We start from the raw sequence: 25,945 nt of genomic DNA on the forward strand, positions 1-25,945 counted from the left end.
GAGAATTGTGTGTTTTTTTAAGGACCGAGCTCGATTCCTGGTCACAGGGAGTGGAGAGATCAGCTCCAGGACTAATTTTTCTTTATGTTCACAGTAGTAGTTCTCATTGTGTGTGGCGGTGAGTTTATAATTGGGAAAACTGATTGAACTGACTGCTTGCTGTGCTCCCTGCAAACTAGTTGTGCTTCACAAATCACCTCAGTTATTACTTTTACACTGATTGACTCCCTGAGCTGCCACTCATTTATTTGGAGGTCACGCACGTAGCTGTGTGCTAAAGAATTTCCGAAAGCCCAAATTTCCGTCTATACTTCTCACTGCCTCAGTAAAGCACCCAGCATAATCAAAGATCCCGCCCATCACTGACATTCCCTCTCCTTACTTCTCCCATTGTGTAGAAAATAATCCACCGGGCTCAAGGACAGCTTCTATCCCACCGTTATCAGACATGAATTGACCTCTTGTACAATAAGATGGAATCTTGGCCTCATAGCCTACCTCGATACGACCTTACACTTTATCATTTACCTGCACTGCACACTTTTGGTAGCTGTTACACTGTATTCTACATTGTTATTGCTTCATCTTATTCTAGCTCAAAGCACTGTGCAATGATATGATCTGTTTAAACAATATGCTGGACAGGTGTTTCTCTGTATCTTGCCACATGTGACAATAATAACCAAAAAAACACAAATTATCAGAGCAAAGATGGGGTTGATAGCTGTACTGTGTGCAGTTTTATATGGGCTAACGTCTATTCTTAGATGAGAATTGATACAAAGTGTTGTTGATTTCCCTCAGCTACATCGTATTTACATGGAATGAACAGGAATTAATCACACTTCTTGTGGAAACCTGACCAAAGAGAGGGCAGGAATTCTAACCACAAAATATTCTGCAGATGCTGGGGTCAAAGCAACACTCACAACATGCTGGAGGAACTCAGCAGGTCGGGCAGCGTCCATGGAAACGATCAGTCAACGTTTCGGTCCTGATGAAGGGTTTCGGCCCGAGACATTGACTGATCGTTTCCACGGATGCTGAGTTCCTCCAGCGTGTTGTGAGTGGGGCAGGAATTCTATTTGGGGCAGATGCTAATTAAGGGAAGCCTCAAGTTCTTGAAAAAGAAGGTACAACTCTGAAAGGTAATCTGCACTCCCAATTTACATGTGATGGCACTTGTTTGTGCAGGAAGCAAGAGAAGGACAGGAAAATAGCCTTATTTTCCCAGAAAATTAAACTATTTTATTAATGCTCCATTGATCATTCAAAATATTGGGGCAGCGCAGCCCATCAGCACTGATAATCTAAGATGGCATTTCAATGCAGGACAGGGGAAGCACTTCAAGGTTGTATGTGATGAGGTGGGCCCCATCCCTTTTGTAAGTGGATACAAAGCCTCCCTGTGCTCCAGTCAAAGAGGAACAAGGATGTTTTTCCTAGTATCTTGGGCTTTTCCTCAATTAGCTTCTTAAAGAACTGGATGATTTGGTCATTGATATAACACTTGTCTGTAGGAGGTCATCAATGAGTGAATTGGTTTCCTCGCCTGTTGGCTGTTACCAGTCTACGCATACATAAAAAGTAGAAGCAGTAGTGACCTTTTGGCCCCTTGTGCTCAGTCTGGTCTTCAATAGAATCATGGACGAACTTTTACCTCAGTGTCACTTTCTTGCACCAACCTGCATTCTTAGATTCCTTAATATCATCTTCTTCGCTTGAAAAACACAATGTGATTATCTGAACGGATCTACATGATGTAAGAATATTCTTACTTTAGTAAAAATTACAAAGAAAACAGCAACTACACTCAGAACCCAATGCCTAATGAATCAAGGGGGAAATTTTGTGCAGATAACATTGATGGAGCATTACCTGGATTGGATCATTATCTGTAAATTCAGCACCTCAACAACAAAACAAGTGAGGGTGGGATTTTGCAGCTTTGCATTTCTCTTAGTGATAGAAAATTCTGCAGCACAGCGTGTTTGAACACCTAGCGGATGTACAGTATGTTCTTACAATGTTTTTGATGTGCTTCACCATCACAGACAGCTTGCAGTTTGCCCAGGAGATTCGGAGCTGCGTGCTTGCTGACAAGTTCTCAGTGTGAAAGACAGCCTCTGAAAGACAAACAAGTGCACCAAATTGATCAACCATGGCTTGGAAGTATATGATGCATCTCCTGGTACTTTCTGCGTGCTGCATGAACTACAAGGAACACCGAATAATGAACAGGAATAGATGCATTTTCAGTACCTGATGACGATGACGCTGAAGCTCTCTCATTGTTTGGAAAACAATGAAGAAAAGTATAGACAAGATCACTCTGCAAAATATGAAAAAAATCTTTTTAGTGTCTTTTGCACATACTGTATATTCTTCAAATCATTTGGATGATTTCCTTGCTGGCATTTCTACAACATAATTCAATCTATACTGGAAATTCATGCAGAGAAGTGGATTCACTTGATACAAAAATGCTGTGAATTTTCATAAGCAAACGATGTAATTGTGTCCAGAAATAATATAAACCAGTGCTAACCTGAAAACTTGGTTTTAATCCAGCAACCCGGTCAAAGTGGTTCAAAGTAAGTGTTTTGTTATTTTAAAAAATATTTTCTTTTTTTTTAGGGTTCTCGGTGTCACTGGCAAGATCAGCATTTACTACAGATCTTTGATTACTATTGAACATAGCGCTTGTTAGGCCATTTCAGAGGACATATAAGGGTCAAGGCACTTCACCGCATGTTGCTCTGCGACACACTGGTGCCAAGCTATATCGGTCCTAGTGCCCTTCCCTTGGACAACATCAGTGGTGTGGAGAGGGGAGGCTTGCAGTATGGGCAACTGCCGGTCTTCCATACAACCTTGCCCAGGCCTGCGCCCTGGAAACCTTCCAAGGTGCAAATTCATGGTCTCACGAGACTAACAGATGCCTATTTATCTATAAGAGTCAACTAAAATGTGTGGGTCAGGTGTCACAGATAGGTCAGATGAAATACAGCAGATTCCTTCCCTGAAGGACAGTTGTGAACCAGATAGATTAATGACAATCTCCTACGTAATTAATGGAGAAGGAAGAGTTCTGAGTAGTTGATAGACAATGATAGCTCTGCTGTGTTAATACTTTCTCTCAATGGTGGGGGAGAGTTTGCTGCTGATTCTCGAGTCAGAGAACTCAGGGGGAAAACATGATGTGGCAGACTTCAACATTGGATTCAATAAGTTGTTTTGCTTTGTTGGTCTCCCATCTCACTGTGTGACACCTCTCTGACCCTTTATTAGGAAGAGAGAGCCTGTGGCACGTCAAATTTGTCAGGGTGAATTTTTTTTTGTTGTACTGCAGATTGTGGTCTCTCCTTTGCTGTTGCTTGCTTGGTGTTTGGTGGGTGCTGATGCATTTTGCAGAAATAAGTGTGGATGGGGAGGATTGATACTTTGCTGCTGCTTGTGCGTGGGAGGGGGGAGAAGGGGCCTTTGGGGGTTTAACGTTTTTACTGTCACTCATCTTCTGTTTTTCATGGATATCCGTGAAGAGCAAAAATTTCATGTTGTATAATGTGTACATTCTCTAATATTCAATGGAACTATTTGAATAACTTATTTGACCATTTCAGCCCATGTATCAGGTGCTCTGAGTACAAATCAAGCTTCACAGTGAAAAGCTGAGTTGAGTTTCAGAGAAAAAAATCACAAGAAAGTTGATCATTAGAAAAATATTTCAAAATAAATGTGGTTGAATATCTGTTTGTTTCCATTTTTTTCCTTGATTAACATTTGTATTTTTCAGAAATATATTTATATCCTGAATTTGTGCCTTGGATGGCTGATCAGTCAGTAAACATGACTGATATTTTGAAACTAGAAGAAAAACCTTGTGTTTCCAAATGAAACTCAAGTCGAGGCAGGACTTTGAGCGTGAACCAGTAGATTTTTTAGCACAATTGGATATTACTCCTATTGAGACCCCAGCACACTTTCATTTTTGTTTTACATGTTACATGGGAAAAGCTGAGGATAGCAATTTTACCTATGAACTCATTGAATTTAAAGGGAACACTGAAAACCAGGCCCTAGGAAGTTTGTCATTGAAATTCAACTGAGTTTGAAGACAGTGTGGGTAATAGAACCTTGTGAGGCATTCGCAGAACCATCAGGATTTCTGAATATTTAAATACTAGATTATTGGAATTTTACTGCACACTGTCCTTTGTATTTAAGTCAGGGATAAATCTGCAGAACCTAGGTTCTTTCAGAGCCTGACTTCTGTTGGAAGCACAAGACTGATAGATTAGTCCTAAAAATGGAGCAGTGTCATGTGGATCTCTTTGTACGTCAATTCTCAAAATGGTAGTTTTAATTATGAGAAAATGGATTTCACCTTTATCTGATGTGCTTCTAAGTTTAGATCTAATGTGCTTCTAAGTTTTAGATCTAATAGCAAATCAGAAGACCTCCCCTGAGAGAAAAAAAATACAGGGCTTCTAAACTGTAAGGATGGTTTTCACCCTGATTACTATATTAAAATGAAATCAGAATCACTGTCTTTTTTAAATTAGGACATACTGTGTAAGATTCAATGACACTGGGCAGGCTCAGAGTCAGAGATAGGTCAGATGAAGTACAAGCAGATTCCTTCCCTGAACGGCAGCCGTGAACTAGAAACATGGTCATATTCTTGAAGAACTTCCTCCATGGTAGATGGAGCACAGCAGCTGAAGAGAGAACTTGGCACAGAAATGGGCTGAAGGAGAATGGTCTGAGAACCGGCTTTGACTCAATGGCATGAATGCCCCCCTTCTACATAACGACTTTGCACTCCAATTCACAAAATTGTCTTGAGTCCAGGAGTTACCCCTTTAATGTAATACCACGGAAAGAATAACCAAGGCAGTGTGACTATAGGTTCATTCTGGGTACACAGCCTTGCTGAGCTGAGGGGAAGGTTGTCTTCGTGGTCTATTTTTAATGTTCTTTGCAAATTAAATTGAATGCACCTCATAGTTTGAACAACTTGAATCACTGCAAATCTGGACTACACTCCAGCACGCAAATATTTCATATTGTAAAGAAAATTCTGGTGTAATAAAATAACATTCTTGTTTATTCTAATTGTAGCTCGGTGTCAGGACTGGATTTAAATAATGATGCAATTATATCTGAGGTAACTTATTATATCTGGACCTAGTATGTTCGTTACTCAGGACATAGCTTCTTCTCATTACTATCTTCAGGAAAGAGGTACAGGAGCCTGAAAATCCACTTAGTGTTTTAGGAACAGCTTCATGCTCTCTGCCATCAGATTTCTGAATAGTCCTTGAACCCAATAACTTATATTTTGCTCTCTTTTTGCAGTAATTTAAAAAATATATTTCTTAATGTAACTTATAGTATTTTAATGCATTGCTCTGTAATGCTGCCACAATAGTTGCAACAACAAATTTCACAACGTCAGTCAGTGTTAACTCTAATTCTAGATTATAAATTGTCCAGCATTGACCGAATGCTTCATGCAAACTGCTGATGTTTGGTAGAGACCAACTGGTATATTTACTGAATACTGATTAGAATTGAGCTTGAAGATTCAGAAAGGAATCTGGGTGAGAATTTCAGCCGGCATATAGGTACATTTAATGTCAGAGAAATGTATACAATATACATCCTGGAATTTTATTTCTTCGCAAACATCCACGAAAACAGGAGTGCCCCAAAGAATGAATGACAGTTAAATGTTAGGACCCCAAAGCCCCCACAGCTCCCCCCGCCCACGCACAAGCCACATACTCCCCTCCTATACACACAGTGGCCACTTTATTAGGTACACCTGCTTGTTAGTGCAAATACCTAATCAGCCAATCACGTGGCAGCAACTCCGTGCATAAAGCATGCAGACATGGTCAAGAAGATCAGTTGTTGTTCAGGCCAGAATCAGAATGGGGAAGAAAAGTGATCTAAATGACTTTGACCATGGAATGATTGTTGGTGCCAGATGGGGTGGTTTGAGTATCTCAGAAACTGCTGATCTCCTGGAATTTTCAGGCACAACAGTCTCCAGAGTTTACAGAGAATGGTGCAAAATACATCCAGTGAGCAGCTGTTCTGTGGACAAATACACCTTATTAATGAGAGAGGTCAGAGGAGAATGGCCAGACTGGTTCAAGCTGACAGGAAGATGAAAGTAACCCAAATAACCACATATTACAACAGTAGTGTACATAAGAGCTATTGCAGCAGAAGATCATGAACACACACCCAGTGTTCAGTTTATTAGGTACAGGAAAGTCTTCATCACTTTACAATTCATGTCAGAGAAACTGAATTTTGAACTCTGTGATCTGAATAATCTCATTTACATTTTTACCCGTGATGAGGAAATATGAACTTACAGTGCCTTGAAAAACTATTCAGTTCCGCAATTACTTTCACATTCTACTGTCTCATTTTCCAAATCGAAGTAGGATGTTTGTGAGCTAATCTACAAAATATTGCACATCATGTCAAATCAAAAGAAAAATTCCAAAACCTGTCAACGATTTACTACAAGTTCAAAAACAAAAGTGTGAGGCTGAAAGAGTATTCATCCCTTTTGTAATTATTATGCCAACTTTCCTTAGGTGCAATACTATATATTAACTTATTAACTCACCTAATTTGTTGAAGTAGAGAATTGGAGGATCACCTACTTTCAATGAATTTATAAATACTTCCTCTCTCTGTAAAGTCAAACAGTATGGTAGATTTTCAACAGGCCAAACCAAACTGAAGACAAAGAGCAGTTAAGACAAGCTAGGGAAATGATGATAGAGAAGTACAAATCTTGGGAAGGGTACAAAAACATTTCAAAGGCACTGAACATACCTCAGAGCTCACTGCAGTTCATCATGAAAAAATGGAAACCACCGCCATACTGCCTAGATCAGGCAGTCCCTCTAAAATTAGTTGCTGGAGAAGAATGCACTGGTAAGAGAGGCTACCGTGATGCCAATAGCTGCAACTGGAGATGAGGTTCATTACTCCACAATCTCTAATGTCTTGAACAAAAAGGGTATTTATGGAAGAGGGGCAAGGAGGAAGCTTTGGCTAATAAAAAAGCATGCCCTCCCATATAGGCTTTGCAAAGCATCACTTAAAATGTGATGTAAAGATGTGGAAGATGGTCTTGTGGTCAGATGAGACTAAACTGGAACACGTTGTCCTAAACACTAAGTGGTACGTGTGGTGTAAACCTAATGCTGCACATCAGCCAGGTAACACCATCCCTACTGTAAGTATGGTGGAGGTAGCATCATGGTAGTGGGATGCTTTTCAGCAGCCGAAATTGGAAATTTTGTGAAGATTGATGGGAAGATAAATACTGCTAAATACAGAGAGATCCTGGATAAAAACCTGCTAGCCTCTGCCCAAATGCTTAAACAGTGGAGGAAATTTGCCTTTCTGAAGAGTGGCCCAGTCAGAGTTCTGACCTTAACCCGATTGAACATTCTGGCAAGACCTCAAGATTGCTGTCCACTGCCGATCCCCAACTAATCTGGCACAGCTTGATCAGTTTTGCAAGGAGGAATGGGCAAATCTTGCTCCATCACTTTGTGCAAAGCTAATAGAGTCTTACTGAAAAAAAACTACTGGCAGTAATAGCTGTGAGAAGTGGTTGGACTAGGTACCAAACAAAGGGGGATGAATACTTCTGTACTGCTGACATTACAGTATTTGAATTTTTAATTTTTCATGCTTTACAATATTCTCTGTTTTTCAGACTCTACTATGATAAAGGGAGCATGTCATTCACAAATAAGAATTCTCAGTTAAATTGATCATAATCCCTGGTTGTAATACTCATGTCTGTGAACAAATGGTTGGGGGCTGAATAAATTTGCAAGGCACTGTCTGTACTACACATAAAGTAACTTAAGCTATTTTTCTTTCTTTCTGCTTCAGTCCTGCGGCAAATGCAATTGAAATTCCGAGCATAACTGACAGCAGAACATCATGAGGGAATGGGTACAGCTAATATGGTACGGGGACCATGGATCAATATACGCAAAGAAGGGAAAGAACACATGACATGATGCTATTGGGAAAGAACGTTTGTCTTCAAGCAAATGCCAAGATCATTCTGCTTGCCTCATGATTCATCATTGTCCATTCCAACAAAAGTGGTACCAGAGGTTTACACTCCTGCTTTCTCATTTTCAACTGGATGTCATTATGAGCAACTGAATCAGTGGATTTGAAAGAGTTTTCATCTGCCATTAGGTGTGCACTCATTTAATGGAATTGGGTATAAACCATAAACATTATTGTTTTTGGGGCTCTGGGAGTTATACAGTGCAGTTAAAACTTAATTGGAATTGAACCCCAGGGATCAAACTCAGGACATTCTGCATATTCATTCTGCAACTATCATTCTCCTAGCATTGTTACTGAAATATTTTTGCCAGTAATGCCTTGAACAAAGCATTCAGTTTTGTATGAATGTTAAAGTTAATTATAGCTGAAATATTTTTTGATCAATATTAATACAGATGACATTAATTCGATTAAAGAGGTTAAATCTTGGAGCAATGAAATCAATACACACAATGATTTTTTTTGTTAGATATGTATTTGGATGTAATGAATAGAGATTGGGATCATGCATATAATTATAGGTAAGTAGTGAAAGATTGTTTTTAATGGTTTGTAAATTGTTAACAGGAGAGAAAGGATGGAGGATAATTACAAGGAGAATGAAGTGGAATGATAGAAGATTTGTTTTCGTTGCAGAAGATTATTAGAGCATGGAAAAGGGGATGATGAATAACTATTCAGGCAGCAAATGTAACAATTTGAAAGAGAACTTTGTGCACATGTGAAGTTGGATGATATAGAAGAATGCATGAAGAGACAGGGAGAGAGGAGAGGAGCAGAAAATTTCACATGAAGAACTGGCACTAGATGCATTGCAATGGATTGATTGGTCCTATCCTTTGTTCAAAATTCCCCATTTCACTCTCCTAGCACTGACATTTTACATAGACTTACTGTTGCAACATGAGGTGATCCGTTCAGCAAATATCCCACATATGTATTTAGTTCATCCTTTCTTTTCCTCGCCAATTCCCTTCCCTTAGACAATTCTATCAGAGGCTTGTAAGGAAATCTGGAACACAGACATTTGCAACCATCACTTTTTTCTTCAAAATACTGTACATATACTACTGGAAGAAATGTATCAGCAGAAAGGTTTAAATGTTAACATAAGAAGAGCAAATGCAGAAAATACTTACCATCTGTGGAAAAAGAAACAGAATTAACACCAAGTAATTTTTATCAGAAGATGTAAAGTTACTTTGCAGTCCGGGTTAGGCTGTATCTGGACTATTGCATTCAATTCTGGCCACCCGGTTACAGGAAGGATGTGCAAGCTTTGCAGAGGGTGCAGAAGAAGTTCTCCAGGATATAGCCAGGATTAGAGCACATGTTATATAGTGATAGGTTGGAAAAACAAGGTTGTTCTCTCTGGACTAACAGAGGCTAAGAGGAGACCTGATACAAGTACTGTGCTCAGTTCTCATAGCCTCACTACAGGAAGGATGTTGAAACCATAGAAAGGGTGCAGAGAAGATTTATAAGGATGTTGCCTGGACTGGGGAACATGCCTTATGAGAATAGGTTGAGTGAACTTGGCTTTTTCTTCTGGTGACCTGATAGAGGTGTACAAGATGATGGGAGGCATTGACCGTGTGGATAGTCAGAGGCTTTTTCCCAGGGCCGAGATGGCTAGCACGAGAGGGCACAGTTTTAAGGTGCTTGGAAGCAGGCACAGAGGAGATGTCAGGGCTAAGTTTTTTACGCACAGATCAGTAAGTGTGTGGAATGGGCTGCCGATGATGGTGGTGGAGACAGATACGATGGAGACTTTTAAGAGACTCCTGGATAGGCACATGGAGCGTAGAAAAATAGAGGGCTGTGGGTAACCCTAGGTAATTTCTAAGGTAAGTACATGTTCGACACAGCATTGTGGGCTGAAGGTTTTCTATGTTTCTAAGTTTGTAAAGTAATATGATGGATAGACAGACAGTCACCATCCTTTCCCCAGGTTGAAATATCTAATATAGAGGGCATGCTTTTAAAGTAAGGAGAAAAATTCAAAGGAGATTTGTGATGCAAGTTTCTTTTTTACAGAGAGTGGTGGGTGCTGGATGGTGCTGGGGTGGTGGTGGAGGCAGTTATGATAGAGGCATTTAAAGGTCTCTATGGTAGGCAATGGATATGCAGAGGATGGAGCAATATGGACATTGTTCAGGCAGGAGGAATACGTTTAATTAGGAATCATTAGACTAATTTGTTTGGTGTATCACTGGCTGAGGACCCTGTTCCTGTGCTGTACAGTTCCATGTTTAACTGGGAAAATAAAGTTTCCAGTTTCAGAGAAAAGAAGGAAAGGGGAGAGAGCGATGAGGAAGGATGGTGAGGAAAGGAGAGATTGAGGACACAACTGATAGTAATATTGGATGAAGGTTTATAAAAGAAGAGATGAATGAAATCCGGAACACCTCGATAAGAGAGAAAAACAGAGAATTGTAGACTTGCTGAAGTTCTTGAAACCAATCAGCCTGCAATGTGCCAAGTCTGGAACTGAGATGCTCATCTTTAAACTTGCATTGAGCTTTATTTGAATAGTGTAGGAAGCCAAATACTGATAGGGCAGAGTGGGAATGGGATGGGAATTAAAGTGACAGGTAACTTGAAGCTCAGGGGCTCCCTTGCGCCCTGACAAGAGGTGCTCTGCAAAATACTCAACTAATCCGTGTATTGTTTGCCTGTTGTAGAGAATCAAGTGAGGTTGGATAAGTATAAATGAATTGCTGCTTTACCTGGAGTAACGATTGAGACCTGCGGATGAGAAGAAGGAGCAAAAGGAAGTTTTGCATCTCCTGTTTTTGCATGGGAAGGGGCTGAGAGAATGGGAGCAGGAGTTGGTTGAGAAGGAAAAGTCGATCAGCACCTTGAGCAGCAAGTGATCCCATGGGAAAGCTTACACAGGAGAAGGCAAGATGTGACTGGCGGGCTCACTCTGAAGTGCTCCAGATTATTGGGGATAACCTGTGGATAACCGATGTGTCACGGAGAGCATTCAGACTGGCTGCATCATCGTCTGGAATGGTGAGGCCACTGCACGGGACCGGAAAAAGCTATAGAGGGTTGTAAACTCAGCCAGCTCCATCACCACTGAGGACCTCTTCAAAAGGTGATGACTCAAGATTACAGCATCCATCAATAAGGACCCTTATGACCTAAGAAATGCCCTCTTCTCATTGTTAATATCAGAATGGAGATACAAGAGCCTGAAGACAACACTCAAAGCTTTCCAAACAGCTTTTACCCCTCTACCATCAGCTTTCTGAACGGACAACGGACCACAGTACACTGCTGCTGCAAAACAACACATTTCACGCCTGACGTGAGTGATAATAAATCAGATTCTGATTCTGAATCTGGAAGCTGATAGGTCAGAAGACGACAACATGAGAACCTTACCCTTGCTTTGGGAGATGAGGATGAGAGCAGACGGGATGGAAGAGGCTGAGTTGTATCAACGGTGATAGAGGGAAAACATAGATGGACACCTCAGAAGTTCTGGAGTGGAATATGAGTTCATCAGAACAGATGTAACAGAAGTGGAAAATGGAGTGGAGTCCTTATTCAGAAGTGTTGTGGAAGGAAATAAGCATAGGTTGCAGTAGGAACCTGTGGCTTGTCATGGACACTGGTTGTAAACATACACCGGAGGCAGATATAGGGACACTGAGAAAGGAAAAGAAGGAATTATGGATGGATTACATTTAAGTGAGAGCCCATAAAAATAGGCAGAAAGGGCAACAAAACTTCTGAATACTGTACAAGAGAGAAAAAAAATAACACCATTACAATCAACATTGAACCAGAAAAGATGAGGGAAGGGGCCTAGAAGGATTGAAACACTAACTATTCCATTCACACCTCAAAGGGACAAATAGCAATCACATCAAAGAAGGGAGGAGGGCATCTTCGACAAGAACTGAAAATGCTGGAAAAACTCAGCAGGTCAGACAGCACCTGAGAAATATTTGGGTTCTGTTCTCCTTTGATAGAACTGGCCAACTTGAAATATTAACTCCGCTTCTCTTTCCACAGATGCTGCCTGGCCTGTTTTCTGCATTTTCTGTATTTGCTTCAGATTTCAGGTGTCTGAATTTTCAGAGCTTAGGTGTTCTTGGTTGATCTTGGTAGAGAATTGGAAGTAAATTAAATAGTAATCCAAATGCAAATTACATAATGCAAGAAATATGTCATTAGAGCAAGAAGTGGGAGAAATACACACTAATCCAGGAACTAGGAATGGAGAGAGAAAGGGAGTTTATGTTTCAGGTCGATGATCCTTTATCTGAACTGGGCAAGGTTATAAGTTGGGAGTGAATTAAACAATGATTGAAAATCAGATACTGGAAAATAGAAAATAAGAACAAACACTATTTGGAATACTGCAATGAATTAAACAACTATCCAAAACGTGGTAAACCATATATATATGTTGTAATTGGGTTAACTGTCTGGACACGCCCCTCTGCTGACTGCCCCTGTGGCTCCTCCCATAGAGCCCTGAATAAAGGTGATTTCGCCCTGCTCCTCCCTCTCAGTCCAGGGGCAGACACGCAGCATGCTGGAAGTCATATTTTACTGCAAATAAAAGCCTTTCAGTATTTACCCTACTTCTTTTGGAATAATTGAAGGTGCATCACAAAAGCAAAATGTACTTTTGTAAATTATTAGAGTTGATCCAACCACTTTTTGGCTTGGGCAAATTTGAGAGAAGGTTTCATAAACAATTTGCAGAATAATCAGTTAATAATCATGTAATTGAATGTGGGGGGATAAAATGGCATTGGTGCAAATGGGTGCTTGATGGTCAACATTTATTCGATGGACCAAAGGGCCTCTTTCCACGTTGTATTGTAGTGAATATTTTTAATTGTTAGATACTGCCGTGTAAACTTCATATTCCACCAGAAATGGTGAGGGATGACGCAGGATTCAAACAATGATCTTCACAATAGCTTCCAATATATCATAGAATCATACACAGCTAGCCTTCTGTGTTCCTGTTTAATCCTACTGGCCAGCTCATGGCCCTGATGATTATGAGGGTTGCTGCCTCCACCATCCTTTTGGGTACATCCACAGCTGTAACAGAGCAACATGTCTTCTCCCAGCAACATGCATACCAAATAGTTTCACAACAGATACTGACACTGGAATGTGGAGCAACACAGAAAACGCAAAAGGAACTCAGCAGGTCAGGCAGTATCTGTGGAGGGAAATGGACCGTCAACAATTCAGATCGTGACCCTCCATCTTGACTGAAAGATAGAGGGGAGGTAAAGAGGTGAGGAGAAGTTCAAAGTAAATTTTATTATCAGGGTACATATATGTCACCATATGCAACCCAGAGATTTATTTTCTTGTGGGCATATGCAGTAAACCTATAGAAGAGTAACTATAACAGGATGAATGAAAGATCAACCAGAGTGCAGAAAGCTCGCGAACTGTGCATCTGTGCAAATGCAAATTTGATGGCAGCAGCAAGAAGAGGGCATGACCTGGATGCTGGGACGGTATGGGGCAAGAGCTGGCAGGCAATAGATGGATCCAAGTGAGGAGGGGTGATAGCGAGATAGAGTAGGGAAGAGTGGAAATTACCACAGAAACTGAAGGTGGAGGCAGATGATGGAATCTGATAATTGAAGCATGCTGAGTTCCAGAATGAGCATAATTTTTCAGATGTACGTGGAAACATACAGTGAAAAGCACAGTTTGCATTAACAACCAACACAACCTAAGGATATGCCGAGCACAGCCCGCAAGTGTCAGCACACATAACAGTGCCCACATAGTATACTCACAACATAGTATGGAGCTTTTTCAGCATTAGTAGCAAATAAGCTGAACTGCAGATATTGTTGAGGTATTAGCTTGTATCATTACCATGCAAGAGGAAAGAGAAATTTCCACTTCATTATTTTGGCTATTATAGAATATGTAATAGAAGGCTAAATCTCATCATCTTCAATTCATGCATGAAAGAAGAGACTGTTTTGACTGGACTTCATTGCTGTTTGAACATCATCCCAAGCAATTACCTGCAATTACTTCCTTTGAAATGCAATACATAGTAAGTGCGGCAAATAGTTTGCACACCGCAGTTTACTGTAAACAATAGTAAGGCAAGCACCTTGCAAACTTGCATTTGATGTTTTTGGTAAAGAAAGAAATTTTGCAAGATTAGGGAGCTTCCTGTGCTTTGACTAGCTCTATTAGATATTTAATACTTAACAGAACAGGCAAAGGAACCTTTGTCGTCAACGTTCTCCCTGGAGGACGTAACATTCAGCCCTATTTCAATACTACACTAGTTAGGTAATATCCAGGCAGCCCCTGGATATTACAACAGCTGGCTGGTGGAAATTTGTCCTTACACAATTCACAAATCATGACCAAAAATATGAGGCATAGAATAAAAACTCACTCTTATGGAATTTATGTGGAATGAAAGAAATAAAATAAACACAGATTCAATTTAATTTTCTGACACATGCGCAGATGATGTTGCTTCACATTACGGAAAAGCATGACATGGTCTGTTTTCTAGGAATTCAACCCCTCTGTGAAGTAAGGGTGTACGTATTCAAGTCTTAGGTTTGGAACAAAGCTGAAACTGTTGTTGGCTGTACTTAGCAAGCAGTCACCTCCTAACTGGTATTTCAACACCAACTGTACTTGATACCGACCATTCCTGCACACATTGTTCCATCAAAATTAATACAGTCAATAGAAGTTGAGAATCCAAATACCTAGAAGATGGGAAGCTATTGAGGATTAATCTTAGCTTAGTTGTTAAAATGGATGCATGTAAGGTTATCTCCCTGCTGGGGCAAGAATGTAGGGAGAGAGAAGGGAAATAATTAAAAATGACTGAGTAGATGCCGGGGAAGGTCACAAGTACCCTGGGAGCAATGCAATGAATGCAGCAAATCAGTAAAGAATTCGCTATCAGGTACTGACATGCAACTGAAATATCACCTTCATTATACCTGTCCAAGAAGGTGTGCCATTTAAATTGGTCTCCTCTAATGATACAAAACCCAACTGAGCTATATCACAGTTTGGATTACAGCACTACCATGATCATATAGAGCAGAGTGCACAATTGGTCAATTCAATTGACTGTCTCTATGCTTAACGGTACAAAGTTCAAAGTAAATTTATTAGTAAAGTATATATATTCGCAATATACAGCCCTGAGATTCATTTTCTTGTGGGCATACTCAATAAATCCACAATAGAATAACAATCATAATAGAATCATTGGAAGTCCGCATCAACTTGGGCATTCAACCAGTGTGCAAAAGCCAACAAACTGCAAATACAAAAGGAAAAAAAGAAATAATAATAATAATAATAATAATAAAAAATGAATAAGCAATAAATATTGAGAACATGAGATGACTCGTCCATAAATTGTGGAACCAGTCCAGTGTGAGGGCAAGTGAAGTTGAGTGAAATTATCCCCTTTGTTCAAGAGCTTGATGACTGAAGAGTAATAACTGTTCCTGAATCTGGTGGTGTGAGTCCTGAGGCTGCTGTACCTTCTTCCTGATGGCAGCAGTGAGAAGAGAGCATGACCTGGATGGTGAGAGTCTCTGATGATGCGTGCTGCTTTCCTGTGACAACGCTTTGCGCAGATGTCATCAGCAGTGGGGAGGGCATTACCTGTGATGGACTGGGCAGTATCCACTACTCAAGGGCTTTGGTGTTTTCATACCTGGCTGTGATACAGCCAGTCAATATACTCTCCACTACGTACCTATCAAAGTTGATCAAAATTTTAGATGTCATGCCGAATCTTCATGAACTGCTAAGGAAGCAGAGGAACTGCTGTGCATTCTTCTTAATTGCACTTATGTGCTGGGGCCAGGACAAGTCCTCTGAAATGATAACACTGAGGAATTTAAGGTTTCTGACCCTCTCCCTCTCTGATCCTCTTAGTCATAGTCATACTTTATTGATCCAGGGGGAAATTGTTTTTCGTTACAGTTTCACCATAAATAATAAATAGTAATAAAACCATAAATAGTTAAATAGTAATATGTAAATTTATGCCAGGAAATAAGTCCAAGACCAGCCTATTGGCTCAGGGTGTCTGACCCTCCAAGGGAGGAGTTGTAAAGTTTGATGGCCACAGGCAGGAATGACTTCCTATGTCGCTCTGTGTTGCATCTCAGTGGAATGAGTCTCTGGCTGAATGTACTCCTGTGCCCAACCAGTACATTATGTAGTGGATGGGAGACATTGTCCAAGATGGCATGCAACTTGGACAGCATCCTCTTTTCAGACACCACCGTCAGAGAGTCCAGTTCCATCCTCACAACATCACTGGCCTTACGAATGAGTTTGTTGATTCTGTTGGTGTCTGCTACCCTCAGCCTGCTGCCCCAGCACACAGCAGCAAACATGATAGCACTGGCCACCACAGACTCATAGAACATCCTCAGCATCGTCCAGCAGATGTTAAAGGACCTCAGCCTCCTCAGGAAGTAGAGACGGCTCTGACCCTTCTTGTAGACAGCCTCAGTGTTCTTAGACCAGTCCAGTTTATTGTCAATTCGTATCCCCAGGTATTTGTAATTTGATGAAGACTGGCTCATGGACTTCTGGCTTCCTCCTCCTGAAGTCAATAATCAGCTCCCTCTTCTTGCTGACATTGATTAACTGGTTGTTGTTATGGCAGCACCCAGCCAGATTTTCAATCTCCCTCCTACATGCTGCTTGGTTACAACCCTTGATTCAGCCTAAGACAGTGTTGTTGCCAGCAACCCTGAGTATGGCAATGGAGCTGTGCTTGGTCAAAAGTGTAAAATGAGTAGAGCAGGGGGCTACGCACACAGCCTTGTGGTGCACCTGTTCTGATGGAGATTGAGGAAGAGATGTTGTTGCCAATCCGAACTGACTGGAGTCTGCAAGTAAGAAAGTCGAGGATCTAATTACACAAGGAAGTATTCAGGGTAAGGAATTGAAGCTTATTGATTTGTTTTGAGAGGATGATGATATAGAATGCCGAGCAGTAGTCAATAAAGAGCATCCTGATGTATGCATCTTTGATGTCCAGGACTTCCAGAGTTGAGTGAAGAACCAATGTGATGGCATCTGCTGTGGACCTGTTACTCCATTAGGCAAATTGGAGTTGATCTAAGTCACTTTTTAGGCAGGAGTTGAGATGTTTTATCATTCACCTCATAAAGCACTTCATCACTATGGATGTAGATGCCACTGAATGATAGATTAACACATCCTTCTTAGGCACCCAAAGAAGTGAAGTTTACTGGAAGCAGGTGAGTACCTCGCACTGCTGAAACGAGAGGTTAAAGATCTCAATGAACTCTCCAGTCAGTTGATCAGCTCAGGTCTTTAGTACTTGAACAAGCACCCAGTCTGTGTAGGATGCTTTTTGTGGGGTCACTCTCCTGAAAGCTGTTCGCATATCAGCCTCAGATACTGAAATCACAGGATCACTGGGGCTATGGGCGCTTGTGATGGTTCCGCCGTGTTTTGACAGTAAAGGTGAGCATAATTGAGTTCATCTGGAGGCGAAGCCCTGTTGTCATCCATGTCACTTGATTTTACTTCGTAAGATGTGATAGCATTCAAGCCTTGCCATAACTGTCAAACATGCTTCATTGGGAGAAGATTAGTTCGGAAATGCCACTTCACCCATGAGATGGCTAAACAGCGATCATACCTCCTTGTAACTTTCTTGATCACCAGACTTAAATATCTCAGATCTGGTGCTCAGCAGAATGCCGACCTCATCGTCCATCTAGGGCTTCTCATTGGGCAAGACTCTAAATGATTTTGTGGGGACACACTCGTCTACGACTGTTTTAATAAAGTCCTCTGAATTACTGGATGGTATTAGGAAGTATTTTTCCTCGCAAAGGATATTACAAATCTCGAATGCTCCCTCTCAAGTTAGAGTTTGCAGGTCATGCTGTTAGGAGGCTGGCAAAAAGCTGGAGGTGTTGATGGTTCTGGGATGAAGGTCAGGTTGACAATTAGAGTTCTGGGGCATGGAATTAATTTTGGTCAGACAAGTGATGGATATGAGTTTAGTGCCAGGAGGTGGTCCTGAGGTTGGAGATCGTGGTCTTGCTGAATGGTAGAAGAGGAGAAATGATCTGCTCCTGAAGGGAGTTTGTGATCACAGTTGGTTAGAGGTATTCAAGTTGAATTGTGAAAACACCAGGAAACCCTCTGCGGTGGGGGGAATATTCCAAATATGAGGCTCCACAGTCTCAGGTCTAATCACACAGACTCTCTTGAATTACTAGAATTACAGGAGGCTGCTGATGTTGGAATCTAGAGCAACAAGCAAACTGCTGGAGGAACTCAGCGAGTCAGGCCGTTGTGGACATGATAATAAACTTGACTTTGGCTTTTGACTTTGAATGGACAGTCGCCATTTCAGGTCAAGACCCTTCATCTCGTCAACAAGATAAAAGCGGAGATTGCTAGCGTAAAGAACTGAAGGGAAGAGGTGAAACAAGAGCTGGCAAATGATGGATGGATCGAGGCGGGGGGGAATAAGCAGATGGAGTGGATTAGCAGCAGATGCTGGGAGGTGATTGGTGGAGTGAACAAAGGACTGCAGGTGATGACCTTCATTTCCTATCAGATCCCATCACCTGCAGCCCCTTGTTGCCCCCACCTATCACCGCCCAACTTTGTGGCTGTTTCCACCCTTCCCTCCTCCAACAAATTGCCCTCCTCACCTGGATCCACCTATCAGTTGACAGCTTTGCTCCATCCCTTCCTCTATCTCTATCCACCAGCTATCTTCCCCCTGTACTTCAGTCCAGATGAAGGGTCTCAACCTACACCATTGATTGCAGAGCCAAGTGATCCATCCATTGGCTCAACATTTCAATGCCGATTCTCATTCCTGATCTGACATCTCGGTCCGTAGCCTTCTCTTGTGGCACGATAAGGCCACCCTCAGGGTGGAGGAACAACATCTTATATTCCGTCTGGGTAGCCTCCAACCTGATGGTATGAATATCGATTTCTTCTTCCCGAAAAAAAAACTCCCCTCTTCGTCTATTCCTCACTCTGGCCTCTTAGCTCTTCTCACCTGCCTATCACTTGCTCCTGGGCCCCTCCTCCTTCCTTTTCTCCTATCTTACATTCTCCTCGCTGATCAAGTTCCTTCATGTGCAGTCCTTTACCTTTCCCACCCAGCTGGCTTCACCTATCACCCTCTAGCTATCCTCCTTCCCCTCCCCACACACTTTTATTCTGGTGTCTTCCCCTTTCCTTTTCAGTCATGAACCATTGACTGTTTCTTCATTTCCATAGATGCTGCCTGACCTGCTGAGTTCCTCCAGCATTTTTGTGTGCGTTGCAATCCATGGATGCTTCCTGACCATTTCAGTTCCTCCAGCAGTTTGTTCCTTTTCTCACTTGGTTCTACATGAACAACTCATGCGATGGACGGGGCCGCTGAGCAGCTGAATTCCCAAGAAGTGTTGAGCAAGACACATGGTTGTGTCACTGATCCCTTTGTTCTTGCACAGATACTCTGTGTATTATCAAGATACAAACTTCATAAACTGCACAATAAATGCCATTGATTTTTCTATTGCACAATGCATATAAATGTTGTACAACATGATTGGATTTTTAGGCCAGGATGTCTATATGTACTTTGACTGTTCTCATGAGACTGATGGTAATTTAGTTCCTCCATGGGTGAGAGAGGCTAGGGTCTTAGTCATTCAATTTGTGGTTAAATATTGCCTTGTTGCCAAAGCTTTAAACATTGTCTCATATTTCTCTAGAGGCTGCAATATTTAATTGCCTACTCCTAACCTACTTTTATAAGGATTGGTGAGGCTTAAAACTTTTCTCTTTGGATGCAATATTTAAGGAGGTTTCCACAAACAGGTTAAAGTTTCTCCAGAATCACATTTTCTTTGCCTACTTATAATGTATACTTAAAGATCAGCAGCCAAGGTAAAGCTGTTGATTTAAGAAGATTAGATTGTCCTTGCACTAGTGTTCACTCTCATGGGCTTGCACACTTGGCAGTAACTGTTCACCTCTCATTGACTGGCACACTCAGCTTGGAAGCTATTGGGAGAGCTGCTGCATTACTCCAGGGCAGACCCAGGATCAATTTTTGGGTCCTGTCTGTGTGGAGTTTGCATGTTATTCTTGTGACCATGTGGGTCTCCTCTGTGTGCTCCCACATCCATTGATTGTGTGGATAGTCAGAGGCTTTTTCCCATGGCTGAAATGGCTAGCACGAGAGGGCACAGTTTTAAGGTGCCTGGAAGTAGGTTCAGAGGGGATGTCAGGTGCAAGTTTTTTACGCAGGGAGTGGTGAGTGCATGGAACAGGCTGCCAACAACGGTGGTGGAGGCGGATACGATAGGGTCTTTTAAGAGACTCCTGGATAGGTACATGGAGCTTAGAAAAATAGAGGGCTATGGGTAACCCGAGGTAATTTCTAAAGTAAGTACATGTTCGGCACAGCATTGTGGGCCGAAAGGCCTTAATTGTCCTGTACGTTTTCTATGTTTCTGTATTTTTATATTTCTATATATCTACCCTAAAGAAATGCGAGTTGATGGTTTAGTTGGCCACAGTAAGTTGCCCTTAGTGTGTAGGTGAGTGAAAGAACTGTGGAAGCTGATGAAAATGTGGGAAATTAACATAGGATTTGTGCAGGTGCATGGCTGATGGTTGGTGTAGACTTGATGGGCCAAGGGGCCTGTTTCTGCACTGAACCACCGTAACTCTATTCAGTTGCTACTATAGCTGTTCTTTCTGACTCAAATGGCGATAGTCAGTTTATCACATTACTTCATGGACATTCTCCAAGTCTTGGTTGAAGGCAAGACTGAAATTAATCCTAAATCTAAGAGAATGTAGACAATTAATACGAGCGATGCTTCTGTCACAGGCGGGATGTTGAGCTTGACACTGCTTGGATGGAAAGTCAAGCAATTAGTCGTTGTTAGGTTAGGGTTAAACCCCCCCAGAACTCCAAGTATTCCAGCTTGATCCTGAATCCCACATTGAACGACCTTTTCATTTTGCTGAAAGAATTACTCATAGCAAATGTTTAGCTGGTGCTTTGTACCCTGTCAGCTAATTATAGATTACCAGAAGCAATGGTTGTCTGGGAACCTACATGGAAACCTCCCTGTTTAGTTATGGCTTCAATTGTGTTTGAGGCATTCCACTCTTACATACTAAAGCTTCCACACTGGAAGTCAAAGGTCAATCATTGACTTTCTGTCACAGCCGAAAAAAAGCTACAGCCAAACTAATTGGCTGTTAGGCACATCAGTTTAGTATTTGGTTTAATTAATCAGTATAAATAATATATTAAAGTGGGATTTTTGTGCTGTGAAGTTGAGACATTAGATAATTTTGATTAGAACTTTTTAATTAAGAGGGGCAGACAGTACTCCAGACTCTGATACAGATGGCAGTGCTACTGACATGAACAGAGACCATAATTTGATATGTTTCAGTTCTCGACCTCTGTACTGGGGCTGCCTCTAGGTGCACTGGTAAAATTCACAATCTTGTTCATTCAGTTTCAGACCAGGCAGTTGGATTCTGCACTATCTGGGAAGAAAGCCAAGTTTAAGTGATGGGTGTGTCTATCAAAGCCTCATTCATAGGGGAAAGCAGCCTGATAAGTCAATACTGCCCGAGACGACTGTAAACTTCTCTGTCTGAGGTATTGGATTACTACGGTTTCCATAGCACCAACGTTCAGTAATCATTTCTATAACTTGAAACCCACTATTAGCCTGCAGATAGGAGCTTCAGCAGCTTCTGAGTATGACCACCTCTTCTCCATTTTAGGAACGTGTTAAGTCATCCCTTTTGTTCTCGCGGCGTGTGAGGAAAGTTTAGAAGAAGGGTAAAAGGAACATGAAGAGTGGGGACTCTGAACAAGAGAAGTGCAGGAATAGAAGCCCAGTGGATGACTGGAGGGCGGGGAGTGAAGCCCCATTGAATTCAATATAAACAAGGAAGCAAGGAATTAGAGAAAGTTTCTTCAATGTGTTGGCAAAATAATGAGTAATCTAATAGACATACTATTAAGAGTATTTCCATAGCCTCTTGTGACATACAAAGGTGCTAAGGCCCAAGGCGCATACTGTATATACAGCTAATCATTGCTGTATATACAATACTATGCAATACTTTTGCATAGTATTGTAATTGTCAATGTGGAGTGGAGAGAGACTTTGCAAAGCTGGTGGGAGCAAAGGATGTTGGGAACGGTGAGGGTGAAGTGTGACAAGAGGGTTGTGGGACAGGTGACAGAGGAGGAGTGCCGGGGTGGGGGAGGTGGCAGCATGGGTACAGACACACCCATCCCCGAGACACTAGGCAAGGTCATTTGATTCCAAACAATTGGCTTATTGGTCATTTCAGAATGTCTCTCTGGTGCTTCCCACTCCCTTCCCTTCCCTTTTCCCAACCATGATTCCCGTGTCCTTAACCCCTTCCCACTCTCAGTCCACAAAAGAGACCCAGATCAGAGTCAGGTTTATCGCTCACGTATGTCAGGAATTTTTTTTTAAGATAGCAGTACAGTGCAATACATAAAATCACTACAGCACTATGCAAAAGTCTCAGGTACCCTAGCTATATATGTGTGCCTAAGACTTTTCCACAGTACTGTAGAAGCTGCCAGCTGCATTGGTATATTAGCTTGAATAATTTGCAACAATTATGTCCGTCCCTTTGAATGTAAATATTCCTAAAGTTGGCATTGTTTAAAGAATATTCAACATTTTTTCAAACTGAAGTGGACAACTTCATGCTTCTGTGTTGTACACCTGTTACGACAGGTACCTGTCCGCACCAGCTTCCAAGACGTAGGCGCTCTAACTCCCCTGTGTATGGCTAGCTTTATACTTTGGACCCTTTAAAGAATCAGAACAGTCCTGCTAATTGGCAATCGTGCTTTGGGTACCAAGGACTGAGCATTTAAGGAGCACCTCATATGAAGTTTGTTGTTCAAGTGTAAGGCTACTTGTGATTTTGTCTACTGTTTGTTTTGTGCTCAGATTCTCAATCCAGTTTGATACAATGCCTCAATCCTTGCTTCAGATACTTCAGCATTTGGGTCCAAGCCATCCTCGTCAAGGACTCTTGTCACAGTACGATTGAGCCAACATGGACTCATTGGGTTACCATGGCCTTTCGACAGCTGTGACCAGCCACATCCAGAAAATTTCAAGGCAGAGCCTGGAGATACATGACCTCTAAGTCACCATGTCCCAACTACTGCAGGAGGGAAGCCAAAGTTGATCGGGTGAGGCTGTCGGTCGCTCTGCAGAGCCAGTCCATTTTCCGACCCCAGAGAGATTCGATGGTGACCTGGGTTCATGCTGCAGCTTCCTCCTCCAATGCTCATTAGAGTTTGAACTCCAGCCATCCTGGTTCCCTTCGGAGCACGGGAAGGTGGTCTTCATTATCTCTCTTCTGACTGGAAGAGCCCTGTCCAGGGCCACCGCGCATTGGGAACGCAGGTCGGACATTTGCTTGGACTCAGAGGATTTCTTGGAGGAAGGTGTTCCATCACTCCGCTGGTGCCAGCTAAGCCTCAGACCGCCTGATGAAAATTCAACAGGGTGGAAGGTCAGCGGCCAGCCACGCAATTGAATTTTCATCCTTGGCCCAAGAGAGTGGCTGGAATGGGGAAACCTTGAATACGATATACTGTCACGGACACCAAAATGAACTGAAGGATGCCTTTGCCTTGGGAGAACCAGCTGAGGACTTGAAGGTTCTGGTCAACCAATCCATTTGTCTCGATAATCATCTGGCAGAGCGTAAGTGGGATAACTTCAAGAGAAGGAAGAGGGCTAGCCCGAGTCCAATCTCAATGCATTATACTTTCATCCTCCGATCTTGGACCATGATTAGCCTGTCTCCTGCTGAGCTCATGCAAATTGGCCACTTAACCATCTCTGGCGATGAAAGGATCTCGTGTCGGGGTCGAGGTTGCTGCCATTACTGCAGGGAAGCAGGTCATCTGTGGGCCGAATGTCGGAAGAACTGTTCCAACTGTCCGGTGTCAGGGGGCGGTGATGGTAGCAGCCAGCACCCTCGACCTCACAGATTTTGGTGTCACGCTGAAGGCAGAGATCTCTTGGGGTATGAACTGACGAGAGATGCATGCTCTTTTAGACTCTGGAGCAGTGGGACATTTCCTGGACTTGGAGACTGCCCGTTGGCTCAACATACCACTGCAGGTGTTGTGTCAGCCCATGACGGCAACTGTCTTGGACGGCTGTCTGCTTGGTTCCAGGCAGATCCGGCAGCAGATGTTGGTCTTGCAGATGAGGAGAGGACATTAGTTTCCACATCATTGAATCCTCTCATGTACCCATGATCTTCAGACACCCTTGGGTGTCCCCTTCCATAAAATGGAAGGAAGGCAGGATCATTGCATGGTCCAGTCACTGCAAGAAGGTATGTTTTTGGCTTGATGCTTCAACCCCTAGACTCTCCCAAGAGCAGCAGCCAACAAGGGGGCGGACCTGCTCAGGGTGACCCGCAGCCTTGAGGGAACCCAATCCTACCTTCAACGGAAGACCGACCGGCGAGTTCTGACCCAGTTCAGTCAGGGGTATGCTGGAACTAGATCTCTAGTTCAGGAGCAAACCATGGAGGTGTCCAAGACATATGGAACTCTAGCTGCTAAGCTAGAGGACTCCAGTTGCCAGGTCCTGTCTAAGGGGAAGGCTCCAGAACAGAGAGACTCTTTGGGCCTAGTCCCAGGAGCACAAGGACTATTTGTCGCACCTCCCTGCCAATGTCTGAGGAGACAGACAAGGACTTGGATAGTGATTTGGCTTCTTTGTTCACTAAAGCCTCTTCTGAACCTATGGGGGAGACTCTGGGGTCTGCCAAAGCACCCTTGTTACTGACAGAGTCTCAAAAGTCATCCGTGGAGGAAGGTTTGGGGGTAATCGCAGCACCCAAGCTGGTGGAAATCCCTTCTATCTAAAAGGATTTGGAGAGGTCTTCGGTAAGGGAAAGGCCTCAAATCTTCCACTGCACCGACCCTACGACTGAGCAATAGATCTACTGCCAGGTACATGTCCTCCACAGGGTCAATTATGCATGCTATCAGGCCTAAAGAGAAGCACTATGGAGAAATATATTAAGGAGGCTCTTGCCTAGGATTCATTGGGCCCTCCACCTCTCCAGCTGGCACTGACTTCTTCCTACAGAAGAAGGACGTAAGTCTGCAGCTTGCATTGATTATAGGGGGTTGAATTGCATAACAGTCAGGAACATTACCCTCTTCCACTCCTTAACACTGGTTTTGAGATTCTCCAAGGGGCAAGAGTAATTTTGAAGCTGGACTTGTGGATTGCGTGCAACTTAGTTCGCACAAAGAAGGGTGAAGAGCAGAAGATGGCATTCGACACACCGACAGGGCACCATGAGTACCTGGTCATGCCCTTTGACCTTGTGAGCATGCCAGCTGTTTTCCAGGCCTTTATAAACGACATACTCTGAGATGCTCTTCGTAAGTATGCTTTCTCTATTTGGATGACATCTTAATTTTCTCGAAGTCCATGGAGGAGCACAATGCTCACATCAGAAGTATCCTAAAGAGGCTTTTTGCTCATGGACTTTACGTCAAGCTGGAGAAGTCTGAATTTCACGTAACCACTATTTCTTTACCGGGTTTCATCATCTCTAATGGTAATCTCAAGATGGACCCTAGTAAGACGTAGGCAGCCAGAGATTGGCTATCAGCATCCAGTGTGAAGCAGATCCAATATTTCCTCGGATTTGCCAACTTTTATTGAAAGTT

General features: G+C 42.4%; 1 protein-coding gene across 8 annotated transcripts in view; it reads right to left on the minus strand.

Annotated features, from left to right (window-relative positions):
• The window catches only part of LOC134359336 (phosphatidylinositol 3-kinase C2 domain-containing subunit gamma-like), a 285,734-nt gene that overhangs the window by 30,112 nt on the left and 229,677 nt on the right, over positions 1-25,945 (minus strand). For 6 of the 8 annotated variants that reach the window (XM_063072428.1, XM_063072427.1, XM_063072430.1 and 3 more), the window contains exons 29-31: positions 9,028-9,145; positions 2,263-2,332; positions 2,026-2,126 (exon numbers count right to left, since the gene is read on the minus strand). In XM_063072428.1, the coding sequence (XP_062928498.1) occupies positions 2,026-2,126; positions 2,263-2,332; positions 9,028-9,145 (289 nt within the window). The remainder of the gene's footprint in view (positions 1-2,025; positions 2,127-2,262; positions 2,333-9,027; positions 9,146-25,945) is intronic. The other 2 variants (XR_010021088.1, XM_063072434.1) reach the window with 1 other exon arrangement.

The sequence above is a fragment of the Mobula hypostoma genome, chromosome 20 (genome assembly GCF_963921235.1).
Source record: "Mobula hypostoma chromosome 20, sMobHyp1.1, whole genome shotgun sequence".
Taxonomy (NCBI): domain Eukaryota; kingdom Metazoa; phylum Chordata; class Chondrichthyes; order Myliobatiformes; family Myliobatidae; genus Mobula; species Mobula hypostoma.